At 42.6% G+C, this 17,801-nt stretch overlaps 2 protein-coding genes across 4 annotated transcripts in view; one reads left to right on the forward strand and one right to left on the reverse strand.

Annotated features, from left to right (window-relative positions):
- Nucleotides 1-13,965, forward strand: part of Txlnb (taxilin beta) — a 45,191-nt gene extending 31,226 nt beyond the window's left edge. For 2 of the 3 annotated variants that reach the window (XM_006227657.4, XM_039112431.2), the window contains exons 7-10: nt 1,142-1,216; nt 7,001-7,093; nt 10,056-10,151; nt 11,364-13,965. In XM_006227657.4, coding sequence (XP_006227719.1) covers nt 1,142-1,216; nt 7,001-7,093; nt 10,056-10,151; nt 11,364-12,146 — 1,047 coding nt within the window. In that variant the 3' untranslated portion in view covers nt 12,147-13,965. The remainder of the gene's footprint in view (nt 1-1,141; nt 1,217-7,000; nt 7,094-10,055; nt 10,152-11,363) is intronic. The other variant, NM_001135859.1, reaches the window with a different exon arrangement.
- LOC120098792 (developmental pluripotency-associated protein 5A-like) lies at nt 2,494-6,940 on the reverse strand. Its single transcript, XM_039098731.2, has one exon. It carries the CDS (start codon nt 5,160-5,162, stop codon nt 4,812-4,814), a length of 351 nt encoding a protein of 116 aa, XP_038954659.1. The 5' UTR covers nt 5,163-6,940; the 3' UTR covers nt 2,494-4,811.
- Nucleotides 13,966-17,801: the final 3,836 nt, after the last annotated feature.

Here is a 17,801-nt window from a genome sequence, read left to right on the forward strand (position 1 = left end):
ATCAGATGACCAGCAGAGCCTACAGGTTGGATACTCCCCAGTGCCCTGGGCCTCTCCTAGGACTAATAGCATAGGTTACTGCACAATCGTCTGGAAATCAACAACTAGAATTCTTTCTCTTGGCATATTGTAGGCATGATTTTTATTAAAACAAAAACACCTTCTGAACTCTGACCAGAAGATACAAACCTAAACGAAAGACTGACTATAGCCGTACATCAATACTGACTAACAGGTACTCGTACATTAGGTTAAAACAGCACGCTCTCCCATCAGCTCCCAGCTCCAGCATGTCTAACCGCAGTGGCTATATATGAAAGAATACTTTGTGAGAGTGGGAGTGAGTGCTCTTCCATACCAGAGGGCAGAGTTCAGAGCAACTCATCAAGCGTCTCCGTTTCTCAAAGGTGCCACGGGGGTCACTGATAGCCAACCCTCTCGGGTATTAGTAAAGCACGGATTTCAACCTACGCTCTATACACCCTAGATCATATTCTCCAATGGGGGATCTACCCTTTAGTAATCCCCTGAGGAGAGTCAGACATCGGTTTGAAGGGCTGTGTCGAGAACCAGGGAGAAAGAAGGAATTGTGTATTTTTTAAGGCATCCCGTGCTCTACAGTGGAGAATAGCTACGGGCTAACCTAATGGGCAGGCAGCCATGCCCAGGTGGGGCCGTCTGGAGATGTTCACCCTAGGGTTGACGACGGTGGTGGTAGAGAGGATTGCTTAGGAAACTCCTCACCTGGGGTTGGGGATTTAGCTCAGTGGTAGAGCGCTTGCCTAGTAAGCGCAAGGTCCTGGGTTCGGTTCTCGGCTCCGAAAAAAAAAGAAAAGAAAAGAAAAAAAAAAAGGAAACTCCTCACCGATGGGACTGGAAAGGGGTTAGATTTCGTGTGATTCACACTTGATTTGGACACCTCGACTTTTTTAATTGAAGCCATTCGTTTCCTTGGGAATCAACCACAGAAACTGTTTTTCTTTAACTTTGTCAACTTATTTTTTCGCAAAAGTCCCTCCCCTCATAGAAAAAAAAAAAACTTAACGGTGGGGGCCCAAGAAGAAAGCTATCTGTGGATGGTAAACAAAGGGCAATTTGAGCACAACTCGACTTTCTTCCTGTCCATTCTGTTTCCTCGCAGTTGCTGAACCAGGCAGCAGAGTGGAAACTTCAGGCCAAAGTGCTAAAGGAGCAGGAGACCGTGCTGCAGGCTCAGGTGAAGGGAGGAGGCCAACACGTGGAGGGGCAGGGTAGCCTCCTTCCGGTGCCCAGGGTCCGGGGGTGCCCAGGGTCCGGGACCGAGATTCTCTCTGCAAACCTTCACAGGCGGCAGGAGATGGGGTGCGGGGGTGAGAGGGGAGCACCTTCACACTGATTACGTTTAAGAGAATATCGTGTCCGTGCGAAAGAAATGGTGGGAACCGACGTCACGCAGCCCAGAGGTCCGCAGACAAACAGTGCCCTGAAAGTGGTTGGTAACAGCAAGCTGTTTCCCAGTTTCCCTCGTCTCTGTCCTATGTCTTCTCAGTCAGCTGAGCCATGGCCCCGACTAAGGGGAGGGGAAATGTAAAGTTGCTCGGAATCACCATTCATAGCTGCCAATCCGAAACAGTCCTCACGTTTTGATCCCGTCTATAACATCAAGAAAATGAGAGAAATGGAGACCAGAATATTGATCAAGGCTGACCTGGTCAGTGATGGATGGCTAGAAGTGATGAGAAAGTCAGGAGTCCTTCTGATTTCTCTTCATGTGTCGCTGGCTTTGTTTTTGTCAGATCGATAGAGTTCCTTCCCACTTCAGGCTCAACAATATGGCGGCCTGCCACAACTGGCTCTATGCAAAAGCAGATCTATTTTTTTTCCCCTATTGACAATGGGCTCTGGCCCTCCAGGAAAACATTCCCTGTCAAAGGCCACAGAGGGACTCTGGCTCCACTGTTGAGAGGAATGCCCAAGCCCTAGAGGGTTGGTGAATTCACATCGGAAATCAATAGAAAACAAGGACATCAGAAGCCTTCCACATCAGGCAGCATTAGGACTGTAAATGTTTACGTGCTGACTATACAATCTTACTTATTTTAAAAAAAGAAGTACATATGTATTGAATGAATGAATAAGTTCAATAAATACTTTTTCACTATAAAATTATTTCAAGAAAAAAACTTGAAATAAGAAATTGCAGCAAACATGCAGACAGGTGACCTTGTCAACAGATCGCCATTCTTAAGCGTATTTATGCAGTGTTTAGAGAGAATGCAATGGGAAATTGTTTTCCCCGCTATAATCTATTCTTTGAGAACATTCAAAAAGGTTTTCAAGCTAGTTAGATGGTGGCTTGAAACCTAACGTTTCTGGATTTTCACAAAATTGCAGGGTTTGGAGTTCCAAACTTGGGGCCAACTTTTGGGTCAGCTGTAGAAACCATCATATCGTGGTGTCAGGGTGGGGCTTCCATCGGAGCCCTGAGTGTGCCCATGTCGCTTGTCCATGTCCATGTGTGTTTAAGTGTGGCCTCCATTTGCATGTGGAGGCCAAAAGTCAAATCGAGTGTCTTCCTCCCACCCACCTTATTGTTTGAGGCTTGTCTCTAAACGAATCCGGAGCTGTCATTCAACCAGACTAGCTGGCCAGCAAACCCCACCCATGCTCCTTCTTTCTCCCATTCATTTGGTGTTTGGATCACAGAAGCCTACTGCGGTACCTCATTTTGTCCATGTGGGTGCTCTGGATCTAAAGTCAGATCCTCGTGCTGGCAAAACAAGTGTTTTATAGACTAAACCATCTCATAGAACCAAAGATCTAGGAGCTTAAAGATGTGGGGAATAACATTAAACAGATGCGATCCAGTTTCTCAACTCTGCCCATTTACCAGTCACTCCTGATTCCCCATTCACTTCTTGATCCTGGAATGAGTTCAGGTGTTTCGGGTATTTCGGGTATTAAGATCTGAGTACCAGCTCTTCACACAGAGAGGTGGTGACCCTGTCCAACTTACACAAATTTGAAAACCGAATTCTACTCACATCCTTCCTTTGTTTCTAATTGCCCTTAAAGGAATAGGGACAGCAGGATGTTAAGGCCTTGATTCTCATTTCTAAGACTGGAGCAAGAAAAATGTGTTTGCCTAGAGCAGTGGTTCTCAACCTTCCTAATGTTGAGATCTTTTAATGCAGTTCTTCATGTTGTGATGACCTCCGACCATGAAAGTATCCCATTGCTATTTCACAACTGTAATTACGTTATCATTGTGAATTATAATGTAAATATTTGATACGTGATCCCCAAAGGGGTCATGACCAACAAGTTGAAAACTGCTGTCCTATGCTGAAGTCACTTTTAGTCATAATATAAGACTGGCGAGTTGGAAATGTGTTTCTCACTTAGCAAAGCAGGGTTTGGCTTTCAGTTCTGAGGCAACAGAGAAGCTGTCATAGCTGATCAGTTGGGATACAACTGTCATGACTAATGGATTGTCACCAGATCAGTAAGGATGAGGACAGCGGCAAACACAGAACGTCAGTAGTATCTGACAAAACAGACACAAAACACTACTCAGGGAGTGAATTGAAGACTCAGAGATCGTCTTCTTGTCATTTGATGAAGGGGAGCCATCTGCAAGGACTTTGGAACAGGGCTTGTTTCCACATCAAGTCTCACAGTCTTAAGACAATTTCTAGACACAGTTCCTTCTGTTTCCTATCCCAGTCAGAACTTGGTGGTCAGTTGAAGGAATGTGTGAGGACTCACTTGATATGATTCAGTGAGTATGGAACTTGCTGCCTTGCTTGGTGATTCCCCAGACCCCGTCTGATAGAAAGAACTGACTTAAAACTCTGCAAAGCTCTCTACACGCCCACTTGCACAAGCAACAAAAAGTAAAAACAAAACGTGAGCGTTCAGACCCATTTCAAGGTGATAAGTTACAGCAGTTTTTGTTGCTTTTCAACCATGAAGTGGTTTGTTTCTATTTCTGTCCCTGGCAGGATAACCACTGTGGATGACTTCTCTATAGTCTTTCTATGTTTTCTGTAGTCCTGGTCCCAGGTCAAATCAAACACGATTGTGTCAGAATGCTAATCACAGGTCAACTCTGCAGCATAATTATCTATGAATAAAATGAGAAATACAGAATTTCACTTAGAATAGGATGATGTTGGTGCGGGTTACCTAAGCAGGGGATAAGCCACACAAATTGTACCATCTATGTCCAATAGGAAGAAAGGAAGGTTAAAATCTGGCCACTTGAAGGGGGATCTGGGAAGCTGTTTGACGTCTGTGAAGTTGTTCAGCCTGCACGGTGTTTCCATTTTGCAACATGAAAGCATTCTGGAGACCTGTCTGTACAATAATGCGGGGATCATAAAAATACTCATCCGTATACTTCAAATGGGTAGGGAGCTTAATTTTATGTGGATTTTAATACGTTTTACTTTTAAACATAGCAGAGCGAAGATGGTCCACAGGAATAGTCTAGTAAAAATAAAGGAGATGATAAGGCAATGCCCAATTCTTGGCACAAGTGTGTGCCAACCTGAGTTTGATCCATCATGCATACACACACACACACACACACACACACACACACACAGAGCACATGCTAAATATATTTTTTTAATCATTTAAATTTTATTCGTTAAAATAACAGCCTTGGAAAAAGAGATATTCTCATCAGAAGTCACAGCGGGGATCCAGGAATATCTCGTTAGACTATAAAGGATATAACGTAGTTAAAAACCACGCCAGAACCAAACACCAGCCACGGCTCAATCTGTGTGTGTGCAGGTGGGAGTCATACTGACTGGAAACTGGCTTCACTCCAAACACTGGCCCAGTTCCAGGGTCTTCATGGCTTCCTCCAGCTTGAGCATTCCTCTTTCCTGGCGCAGGCGGTACCTCTCAGCCATGGTCTGAAGCATCCATTTAGCCCGAAGCTTGTGGTTGCAAGAGCCATAAATTAAGACCTCCGTAAGTCCGGAAGATTCCAGAATCTTCAGTTCAAACATGGCCCGGCTCACCTGCTCGATGTGAGGCATTCGAGATCCCTGTGGGCCAAACAGAGATTTTAGCACCAGCGTGTGGACTTGGAATACTTCTGGATCTTTCAGGTCTTCAGGAACTTTCACCCACGGGGGGATATCTTTACGGGTCACAAGGGTTGCCATCTTAATTCCTGGCTAGGAACCAATTTCCAATGAAGACTAGGTCAGACTTAACTTTGATGGCCCACAGCCCCAGGCTCCTAAATATATTTTAAAATGTTTGCTTCGCTATCATGTCTAAGTGCATCAGTTTGGACACATGAGCATTAAATTCAGAGTCAGCAATAATGATGAGCCAGTGTCATGTGGAAGAAAGAAATCAAGGTTCTTCCCCTCGTATTGTTACAAGAGTGGGGCCGGTTTGCTTGATCCTAAGCCTTTAACCTCTGAACTCTCACTTCAGCCCAAGGAGCCCAGATTTGAGTTCCCTACTGCACTCGCCCTATGCCTTCCGTCGAGGTTTGTCTGTTGTATAGCCTGAATCTGAAAGCAGTCTTCTGAATGGCAGCAGTGTGTCTGTGTCTGTCCCTAACAAAGGACTTGTTTTCGTCTTTTATCGAGCAGCACAGAGAGCATCACATGGGAAAGGAACAGATACTTTAAGGGAATCTTTAACAGAGTCTTACAGGGGATTAAGTCACTGACTCCAACTGACCCCAACAGAGTCAGATAACAAACTAACACATACTATCAAGCAATATTCAAATGCCCCTTCCAATATTTATGGGAGACATTTACTTATAAGATTGCTTTTGAGCTCTATCTGCTGATTTTAGCAAATGTGTATCGTAACACATGCACAAAGATTCCTGCATTGCTCTTGGGTCAGAGGCATAATTTAAGATTATAGCTATTCATTAGCTTAGGTTGTAAACGTGGACCACAGAGAAAATCCAAGGCAAGTGACTTAGTAATTTGTATTGATTACCCCATAGTCAAGTTGTCATTGCGTTTGTCTTCCCATTAGGCGTACGAGTCCCTCAAAAGCAGGACTCACACGTTAAATAAATACCTTTCTATAAGTGGTACTTACTTATGTTCAGTGACCAATAAATATTTGTGAAAGTTATGATATAATAAAGCTGTAACTTATATTCTATAATTTTATTGTTCTTTAAAAACATTTTAGGCGACACTAAGTGGACTTGATACGTTTTTAAGAAAAGATAGGAGACAAGAAGTTGACAGGGGTGGGGGTGTGTGTGGAGAGAGATGGTTCAGTGGTTAGAGCACTTGTTGCTCTCGTAGAGGACCCGAGTTCAGTTCCCAGCATCCACATGGCTGCTCACAAAAAAAAAAAAAGAAGTTGACAGAGAAGAACTGCTGAGAGAAATAAGGGAGAAACTGGAGGGGAGGGAATGATAGCGGATTTGATCAGAACACTATATATATATATATATATATATATATATACATATATATATATATGCAGTTCTCAAAAAAAGGAGACGAAGGAAAGAAGGAAGAAAACAAGCATGTTGTGGGTACAAAGATGGTTGATGAGTATAGTGCTTGTCACAAAAGCCTAAGGACCTGAGTCTGAATCCTTAGCACCCAGGTAAAGGACAGGTGTGGTGACACATGCCTATAAATACAGCACAAAGAGCTAGACAGAGACAGGGAGATCCCTGGACCTTACTGGCCAGTCAGTACAGCTGAAATGTCAAGTTTTAGGTTCACCGAGACACCTTTCAAATGGTAAGGTGGAGAGCTATAGGAGAAGGCATTTAAAGACAGACAGACACGATGTTTTAATGAAGAATTTTAATTATGTTCACCAACCTAGGTTGACCTTGTAGTATATAAAATAACTAAACATATTCCTGTACCAGCAATAACTTTAATTCATTTTTCTTCTCAAATAATGAACAGCGACTTGTTGGGTTTTTGTTTTGTTTTGTTTTTTTTCTGGAAGCAATCTGAGAGCAGCCCCAAAGATATACTCTTTTTTTTCTTTACAGCTTACTCTCTACTCGGGAAGGTTTGAGGAGTTCCAGAGTACACTGACAAAAAGTAATGAAGTGTTTGCCACTTTCAAGCAGGAAATGGATAATGTGAGTATGGCCTCTCCACGAAGAGTGGCCATCTTTGTTTTGACAGGCAGGTCTTTGCATTCCTTTCTCTCTGGCTAAGATACTCCAGTGCATTTCATGATGCAATGCAATTTGTATAGGCAGGAGTGAGGCTTTCAGTGGAATTTTGTCTTTTTAAAAAAATTCCAGTAAACAAATCTGATCAATGGTCCCTAAATACTAGGATACATTTTTCACTAAGACGACTAACATTTTTCTTCTTGTTAGCAAACTTTTATAAAAGCTAGCATTAAGTGCAAACACCTAACCCTCGTATGGTTAAAAAAAATTAAACCTAAAGATACAACATTAGAGTTGATAGACTCTTGTGCATTACAATTGATGAAGCCCTGCATAAGAAGACGGAAAAGTAAGCTCAAATTCTGCATTTATAACTATTCATCAAGGACCCTTGGGCCATTTATGTACTTCTCTTGAGTTTTATTTTGTTTATCTATAAACTGATTTTTTTTCATAACTCACAAAACCATAAATAAACTAACACATCGAAAGTTTTTGCAAGTCTTTCATAATTAAAAGGTACAAATAATGTCAATGGACATAGCATTGGCATTTCATTCAGTGCAGTATCTTCCTAATAGAAAATCAGTGTCAACACTCTGCCTCTGTGGGCAGAGGGTGAAAGAACTTGCTGTAGTGACCCTGATGACCCAGTTAGATCCCTGGAACCATGTGAGAAGCTGTATGGGGATGAGAGACATCCATGCTCTTAGAACCCCTCTAGCACAGGGAAACCAGAAGCGGTAGAATAGTCCAGAAGCTCCAGGACCAGTTGGCCTAGCATAGGAAGTACCTTGATGGGCCAAAAGACACCCTGCCTCAAAACAAGGTGCACAAAGATAATTGATCCCTAAATGTTGTCTGCTGACTTCTACAAGTACAGCACAACATAGGCATGTCCACAGGCACATCTACATACACACATGTAAATACACACACACACATACACACACATACACACATATACACACATACACACACATACATACACACATACACACACATACACACACATACACACACATGCACACAATACACACATACACACACACAGACATAAACACACACAGACATACACATACACATACACACATTGTGTTTCTGAACAAGCACTGGCATTAATTATAAGTGTAGGGAGCACCTTTCAAAATATATTTTAGTGAGATAATGAAACTTTTACACTAATATTTGTTAAGTTAGTTTTCTTGGTTCTGAAGAGTTAATTTTTAAAATTTTATTTCAAAATTTTAAATCAAGGGATATTAAATCAAGTGCTCTTCATCTGGAATTTATTTATGGATATTAGTTAGCCCAAGAATTCCGTGGCTAATATACAACAACAAAAAACTGGGATGCATGTTTGTGTAACCCTGAATATGGTCCTCTATCTTGTATCAATTTTTTTTTTTTTGTCTGTGATTTTTTTTTTTTTTATTAACTTGAGTATTTCTTATATACATTTCAAGTGTTATTCCCTTTCCCCGTTTCCGGGCAAACATCCCCCTCCCCCTCCCCTTCCTTATGGGTGTTCCCCTCCCAACCCTCCCCCCATTGCCGCCCTCCCCCCATAGTCTAGTTCACTGGGGGTTCAGACTTAGCAGGACCCAGGGCTTCCCCTTCCACTGGTGCTCTTACTAGGATATTCATTGCTACCTATGGGGTCAGAGTCCAGGGTCAGTCCATGTATAGTCTTTAGGTAGTGGCTTAGTCCCTGGAAGCTCTGGTTGCTTGACATTGTTGTACTTTTGTATCAAATTATTAAACTTAACTTCTTAAACTTTACAAATGCCTGATCTAGTTAACATGTGATCCAAACAAAAAAAAATCCATCTAGCTCCTTTTAGAGCAAAAAATGATAGTCTGGGCTCAGCCTCTGGCCTCAGTGTGTACCTCAAACAGCTTTGCTCAAGAAACAAGCACATAGCCAGGCATGAAGGCACACACCTTTAATCCCAGCACTCAGGAAGCAGAGGGAAGCAGACCTCTGTGAGTTCCAAGACAGCGGGCTCTACATAGAAAGTTCAGTCTGGCCAGGGTTACAGAAGAAAACCTTGTCTCAAGATACCTGAAATAAAAATAAAAAAGAAGGTCCCCAGCTCCAAAAAAAAAGAACCAAATAAATAAATAAATAAAAAAGAAGCAAGCACCTAGGTGTGGCTCATGAAAGGACATACCTGATTAAGAGCCTTACCCTTCAACTCACACAATCAGAGAAGAGATCCTACAATAAATAAAACAGAGTAAGAATGTAACCCACATTCATAGTCTGGTGACAAAGAGGCACCATTTTTGGTAGAAAACGAGGTATCGCTAGCCTGACTTTTGTTAATCCACTTAGACATTAATACACATCCTTGACCCTCAGTTTCCTCATTTATAAAATGGGGATGAAAACGGAGTGTTTCTCATGGGGCTGTCTCAGAGATGACATGAATGTGTAACCATCAGCTCCTGTGAGCTCACCTTCACCCTATAAACATGAATAAAGAGAAGGTGGCAAGCAGCTTCTGTGTGCACACCAATTATTACCTGCAGCGAAATGCCCCAAAGCAATCTCAGCTCTCTCACCACCAGGGCCTTCTATTTGAACAAGTAAATTATCTAAATTACAAGCTTGTTTATGGATCTCAGTAAGGAATATTTTTTTATTTATTTTAAGTGAAAGAAAAGTCAGCAACAACACAGTGTTCTCCTAAGTAGTTTCTTCCGTCCTGAATTGGCTCCGGTGCAAACCGGTTTGTTCGTTGCCAATCCAGGAAATAAATCATTCCTCTTCCACAATCTTCATTGTTGATGTTGTACATTTGTTTGCTTCAGCAGCTGGTAGCAAAAGGATTGTGCTGGGTGTCATATGTGGAACTAATTGCTTCCTTGATACGTCAGCTCTTCAGGGTTAAACACTGAAACACTCTAATTTCTGTAGACGACAAAGAAAATGAAGAAGCTGGAGAAGGACACGGCCACATGGAAAGCCCGATTTGAGAATTGTAACAAAGCCCTGCTGGACATGATCGAAGAGGTGAGGAAGCTCTTCCTTCCCTGACCCTGGTGAAATAATCAATATAACCCAACGGTGTAAGTGATTATGTCTGAAAATATGCTGAATTTCAAGGGTGACATGATGTATTAAAATGTAGTAGAAAGAATAAGATCAAGAGTTATTTAGAAATCTAAGGAAGAATGAAAGATCTTTGAGAACCTTAGTCACGGGATTATAAGGTAGAAAGCTGACCCCAGAGGGGTGCTATGCCTTCTGGACTATAAAGGCTTTGATGACATTCTTACTTGATCTCAAACGTCTACTGTTTGACATCCAGCAAATACACTGAATGCATTGACTTGACTGTGCTAAGAGAGGACACCAGCGGACATAGGCTATTTTACAGACAGATATGAAGAAATCTTTTTAAAAACTCCTCCAACAGGTATTAGACAGCTGGTGTTACGCCAGGACCTATACAGGTTTTGCAACTCCAAAGGTGAAGGTTTATAGGCTCTGACTTAGGTGGCTGACCCTACAAGGGAAGATCCCTTCCTGTTAATGAGTAAAAAGGGTCTTAAAGATACAGGGTAGCTAGGGTGGCAATCAGTAGTGGGGTGATTAGGATCAGGTCCCTGTTCACTCACATCGACTGCTATTACCAGAGAGAAGAACTGAACAGTTCAAGCAGCCAACATCGTGAATCGGTATGTGGGGAGTTTCTGTGGTTAGAATTACCACTTTAACTATTCATTCCAAGTTGCAACCAATTCCCAAGACATGTTCATGAGTCATCAACACGCATCAGATGGCTGCTGGGATTAGCATATAGCAGTTCTATCAAGAAGACATATTTCCTAGAGTACATAATGCCAAGTCCTACATCATCTTACTTATTTCACAGAAGACGTTGCCTATACCCCCAAATTTTGAGAAACAGAAGATTCATGTGGGTTAGGATTTGAGAGGGTTTTGTTTCTATGGAAGTGGAAAGAAACCTTATCAGGTTTATTTCCCAAAGCACAGGCAATAGTAATTAAAATTCTATTAGTCTGATAATCAAAATATCAGAAAAACAAAGTGATGTCACTAAATGTGGGTTCAAGTGTAGAAGACAAATTCTAGGATGGATAGTTTTGATTCTGGACAGCATCCTGGGAAATTCACTGCTCATGTCCTGTATGTGTGTGTGTGTGTGTGTGCGTGCGTGCGTGCGTGCGTGCGTGTATGTGTGTGTGTTTTATGTCACAGAAAGCCCTGCGAGCTAAGGAATACGAGTGTTTCGTGATGAAAATCCAGAGGCTGGAGAACCTGTGTCGTGCTTTACAAGAAGAGAGAAAGGAACTCTACAAGAAAATCAGAGACGCAAAAATGTCCGAAAAGGAAGACCAGGTTCAGCACACCTCTGACGAAGAGCCAGAGTCAAAAGTCTCGGAAGATAAACAGATGGATGTAGAGGCAGCCAACGGCGTTCAAAATGCTGTGAAAAATCTGGCCACAGCTTTCGCCATCCTTCATCATCCAGAGTTCACCCCAGACCAATCAAGGGAAAGACAACCGGCAGTGAATGGCCCTCCAGGTGGAAGTGACCTCACCCACCAGCATACCGAACCAGCCCATTTAAACCATCCCAACCCTTCCAGTGTTTCAGGGAGTCCTCAGCCCCCTGTGGGTTCTCAGGCTGGTTCTGAGGGGGGCTGTGAGGCTGCTCCTGCCCCTACAGCCTGCTGTACCCCTGCAGAGGCAGAGCTCCAAAGCCAGGGTCTCTCTGCTGGGAACCCCCCAGACCCGAAGCCGCAGAAGCCAGAGGCAAAAGCTTCTGGTCAGGTCCCACTGTCCCCAGCCCAGGGCTCCCTAGCCGTAGTAGAGGCAAAATGTGATATTTCGCCGTCCCCAGAGAGTGAGAGAGATCCTGCTGTTGTACCTGGGTGTGAGTCTAAGGAACATCCCCCACCAGAAGTCCCAGACATCCCGCTAGGCCCTAACACCGGGCTCCCCAGAGAGCCCGACGCCTGTCTGAACGGAGTAGAGTAAGCCTCATCGATTCTTCTGTCTGTTCACCTGCAGAAAATCTGTGAAAGAAACTTCTAGTCCTAGAAAACACATACACACGTATTTTCATACATGTATATAACGTTATCATATAAGCATATTTCACTCCTTACAGATTTTTCTCTATTGCAAGATATTTACATGCTTGTAAAAAAATTCTCTCTTTCTTACACTCTGGATTACAGTAGATTAAAACTGTATGAATCAGAAACAGCACATGCTGTACACAAGGAGGACCTCAGGACGCCTTTAACAGCAAAGGGGAAACCACAAACAGGTGGTTCTGATCTGCTAATGCTTCTGATTCTCACAGCTAGCTTCCTCCCAGCTTCCCAGCATCCCACCTCCCGGGATGAAGCAGCCTCCTCCTGGCTATCTGTGAGAAAGTGGTTGGAAATAAAGAATCTAAGATTTGAGGGGTTGCGTATACTCAGCATAGAGGAAGCTGGCCCTGGCCCCTGCTTCTTTGGCTACTGATTTCTCAGGAAAACACTTCTTGTTGTCTCTAACCTTGTGTTTTATCTCAAAGCATCTATTTCTTCCGAGTTCCCTCCTTTGTGTCAATGTGTATGCCTAGCTCACGTCTCTATTACTGTTAAGTAAAATATATTTTTCCGAAACAGGAATCCACACGACCTCTCAATAGGAGTAATAAGGCTTACAAAGCCAACACATTTTCTGCTCTAAGGAGTTTTGAACAGGCAGAAATACAAAATTAAAAAGGGGCAGACGAGGACTCCATAGATGTCAAAAGCTAGAAGCAATTGGGATTACCCAAACAAGTTTTATACTCGCATTATTGACAAAAAAAAAATCCTCTACTAACACTGACAGCATACATTACTCTGCCTAGGCTAAAAGAAGACTATACTAACAAAACAGGAAGAAGTGGGAAGGAGGGAGACAGAAGGAGTATAAGGAATGGACTGTCTAATCTAACTCTACGTTAAGAAGTTGAACACAGGTAGAAATATGGATGAAGGAAGGCTCTTGAAAACTCATCCAGGAAGTCATTCTTCAGTGGTGCATGGTGGCTGTTTGCCAATGCACATAAGGAGCTGGTAGGCAGTAGCCATATGTTAAAGGAATTATAAAACTGTATAAAATTTGTTTGAAGTAGACAGTAAGGGAAAGAACAAAAATACCATTTGGGGAATAAAAAAAAAAAAAAAACCAGGGGAAAAAGCACGTCGTTATTTGAGAACTCATGTGTTTTCAGAGGCTTTGCATATTATAACCGCACGGGTATCCAGCCAAGTTCAACACCACTGGAAATTAGACATTCAATTAACTCAAAGTCAAATATTCACTATACTAATCCCTTCTCTCTGTTTACAGGAGAAAGGACAGAGTAGGATCATCACAGTTAAGTCTCAATCCAAAAACTCAGGAAGACAAACAGGCAGGAGGCACTGACATCCAATAAATTAGGAATTCTAATATCCAATGTTTATTATTTTCATCCAAGAGAATTTCACAGCAACATATCACTCATAACTGTGTGTACCTTTGGCACAGTTTCATAGGCTATACCTTCCCTGAAACCTGTAAAGCTTTAATATAGGCTTTGGGAGACTTATTTTAATAGTCAAAGAATGTTTTATTATAGTACTTTGTGTTCAAACTTGGCCTTACTAATCATAACAACTCATAAGATCTGAAAGCAGAAATTACATCTCTTCTTTATGAAGTTCATATAACTATTTTTAGAGATGCCAAATCTTTCTAGAAACACTGGAATTATTGCTTTCTAAATGTAATAACATAATGTTTATACCAATTAAAAAGGCATTTCTTCCAAGTTTTCTAGTGGTTCATTTTTTAATTCTGACTTTTTTTTTCTTATATTTTCCAATGATTCAAGAATACCTAGTTAAAATACGACATAATCCTGTTGTTGGTTGAGTTTGGGCTTTCTAAATAAAATGTGTATGTGGTAAATCCTTTGACAGCCTGAAGGGGAGAGGGGCTAAGGAACAGAGGGAAGGTGAGAGATCTTAACAATAAGGCAAACCCCACAGAGATCTGTGAAGGAAGAGCTAAAAACAGGAGGCCCACATGCATAGCTTGAAGTCATTTCCTACAGGCACAGTGCTAGAAGCTTAATCTCCAAAGCCACATGGGTCTGGAGGTAGGGCCTTTAGAAACTAATTAAAATTAGAAGTTTAGCAGGATGTGGTGGCACATGCCTTTAATCCCAGCATTCAGGAGGCAGAAGTGGGCAGGTTCCTGTGAGTCTGAAGCCAGCCAGGTCTACAAAGTTAGGTCCAGGACAGCCTAGGCTGTTACCCAGAGAAACCCTGCCTTGAAAAACAGTAACGGCAACAATAAAGATTGGAAGTTGTGACTAGGACATCCGCCATGATGTTTGGTGGCATCTGTTGCGGGGAAGGAGACCTGAGCTAGCCCTGCTTTCTTGTCTTTTGGTTTGCAGTATCATGCCACAATACAGCAAGTAGGCCCACCTCACTGCTGATCCGATATAGCCCATTCTTTTTATTAAATTACATTTATTTATTTATTTGTTTATCTATTTATTTATTTATGTAGGAGTCAGGTGCACGCCATGGCATGATACTGTCTCTTTTTTTTTCCTGTTTGGTTATTTATTATGAGTTATATGTTGTATTTTTTTATCTCTTTATTCATGGATTTTTTTCTTTCAATGTATTTATTTATATATTTACATCCCCATTGCTACCTGCTCCCAGTAACCCCCTCACAGGCTTCTTCCCCCCTATAACCCTCCCCCCTCACCTCTAAGAATGTGACATCCCCCACCCCACCCCCAGTATCCCTCCACTTTGGTGCATCAAGTCTCTGCAGAATTAGGCGCATCCTCTCCCACTGAAGGCAGTCCTCTGCTGCATATATGTCAAGGGTCCACGGGTAGGAGAGGACTCAGACCAGCCCATGTATGCTCTTGGGCATAGCTTAGTCTCTGGGAGCTCCAAGGGTTCCAGGTTAGTTGACACTGTTGGTCTTTCTGTGGGGTTGTCATTCTCAGAGCCTTCAATCCTTCCCTACTTCTTCCATGGGGTCCCCAAACTCTACCCAATGTCTGGCTGTGAATCCATATCTGACTCACTCAGCTGGTGGGTAGAGCCTCTCAGAGGACAGCCATGCTAGCCTCCTGTCTGCAAGTACAACGTAGCATCGATAATAGTGTCAGGGATTTGGTGGTACCATCTTCTTAAGCCTTAAGAACTGTAAGCTGCAAAATGAAACCCTCGACTCTGTGAATTACTCGGTCTCAGCTCTTTGATTACAGCAACAGAAAATTGTCTTAAAACAAAGTAGTTAATGAGAAAGCAAAACAAACAACAACAAAATCTACTCCTCTACCCGGCCATACGGTGCTGCTGGACAATTCTCATGAAGCTAAGCACGGTTTTCTTCAGCCCTCGTCTCCCAGGAGATCATGATCCCAATTTCTTTGGCCAGTGTTTTCTCAGAAATCCTCTGAGAGATTTTCTTTCAACGAAAATAAAAGATACATGTTTTCCTATCTTCAGTCCTTGCGACTGCTCCAAGCATTTTCTCTAAAAATCCTTGAGACGGCTGAGCGCTATTCTGCCTCTCGATTATTTTTTAATCAGTCCACTCTGACCCGGAAGGGGCTTTCAGTCCACTCTGACCCGGAAGGGGCTTTCCAAGCCCAGCGTTCCTTGGCGTGGTTTGAAAAGATTGGTCAGCAAGGGTTAGACTTACCCTTGTAGATCTTGTAGAGCTCTCTCTTTCTCTGTCATTGTGTCTGTCTGTTTTACTGGGTATTATACCCAGGATCCTCACACATTCGAGGCAAATGCTCTATCATTGAGCTGTGCCCAGAGTCCCTAGACTTTTTTTTTTTTTTTAAAGTTCTTGAGACTCTTTCTTTATTTTTTTTTTTTTTTATTATCTTGAGTATTTCTTATATACATTTCAAGTGTTATTCCCTTTCCCGGTTTCCGGACAGACATCACCCTCCCCCCTCCCCTTCCTTGTGGGTGTTCCCCTCCCAAACCTCCCCCCATTGCCACCCTCCCCGCATAGTCTAGATCACTGGGGGTTCAGTCTTAGCAGGACCCAGGGCTTCCCCTTCCACTGGTGCTCTTACTAGGATATTCATAGCTACCTATGGGGACAGAGTCCAGGGTCAGTCCATGTATAGTCTTTAGGTAGTGGCTTAGTCCCTGGAAGCTCTGGTTGCTTGACATTGTTGTACTTTTGGGGTCTCGAGCACCTTCAAGCTCTTCCAGTTCTTTCTCTGATTCCTTCAACGGGGGACCTATTCTCAGTTCAGTGGTTTGCTGCTGGCATTCGCCTCTGTATTTGCTGTATTCTGGCTGTGTCTCTCAGGAGCGATCTACATCCGGCTCCTGTCGCTCTGCACTTCTTTGCTTCATCCATCTTGTCTAATTGGGTGGCTGTATATGTATGGGCCACCTGTGGGGCAGGCTCTGAATGGGTGTTCCTTCAGTCTCTGTTTTAATCTTTGCCTCTCCCTTCCCTGCCAAGGGTATTCTTTTTCCTCATTTAAAGAAGGAGTGAAGCATTCACATTTTGATCATCCGTCTTGAGTTTCCTTTGTTCTAGGCATCTAGGGTAATTCAAGCATTTGGGCTAATAGCCACTTATCAATGAGTGCATACCATGTATGTCTTTCTGTGAGTGGGTTAGCTCACTCAGGATGATATTTTCCAGTTCCAACCATTTGCCTACGAATTTCATAAACTCGTTGTTTTTGATAGCTGAGTAATATTCCATTGTGTAGATGTACCACATTTTCTGTATCCATTCCTCTGTTGAAGGGCATCTGGGTTCTTTCCAGTTTCTGGCTATTATAAATAAGGCTGCGATGAACATAGTGGAGCACGTGTCTCTTTTATATGTTGAGGCATCTTTTGGGTATATGCCCAAGAGAGGTATGGCTGGATCCTCAGGCAGCTCAATGTCCAATTTTCTGAGGATTCTCCAGACTGATTTCCAGAATGGTTGTACCAGTCTGCAATCCCACCAACAATGGAGAAGTGTTCCTCTTTCTCCACATCCTCGCCAGCATCTGCTGTCACCTGAGTTTTTGATCTTAGCCATTCTCACTGGTGTGAGGTGAAATCTCAGGGTTGTTTTGATTTGCATTTCCCTTATGACTAAAGATGTTGAACATTTCTTTAGCTGTTTCTCAGCCATTCGGCATTCCTCAGCTGTGAATTCTTTGTTCAGCTCTGAACCCCATTTTTTAATAGGGTTATTTGTTTCCCTGCGGTCTAACTTCTTGAGTTCTTTGTATATTTTGGATATAAGGCCTCTATCTGTTGTAGGATTGGTAAAGATCTTTTCCCACTCTGTTGGTTGTCGTTTTGTCCTAACCACAGTGTCCTTTGCCTTACAGAAGCTTTGCAGTTTTATGAGATCCCATTTGTCGATTCTTGATCTTAGAGCATAAGCCATTGGTGTTTTGTTCAGGAAATTTTTTCCAGTGCCCATGTATTCCAGATGCTTCCCTAGTTTTTCTTCTATTAGTTTGAGTGTGTCTGGTTTGATGTGGAGGTCCTTGATCCACTTGGACTTAAGCTTTGTACAGGGTGATAAGCATGGATCGATCTGCATTCTTCTACATGTTGCCCTCCAGTTGAACCAGCACCATTTGCTGAA

The sequence above is a fragment of the Rattus norvegicus genome, chromosome 1, assembly GCF_036323735.1.
Source record: "Rattus norvegicus strain BN/NHsdMcwi chromosome 1, GRCr8, whole genome shotgun sequence".
Taxonomy (NCBI): domain Eukaryota; kingdom Metazoa; phylum Chordata; class Mammalia; order Rodentia; family Muridae; genus Rattus; species Rattus norvegicus.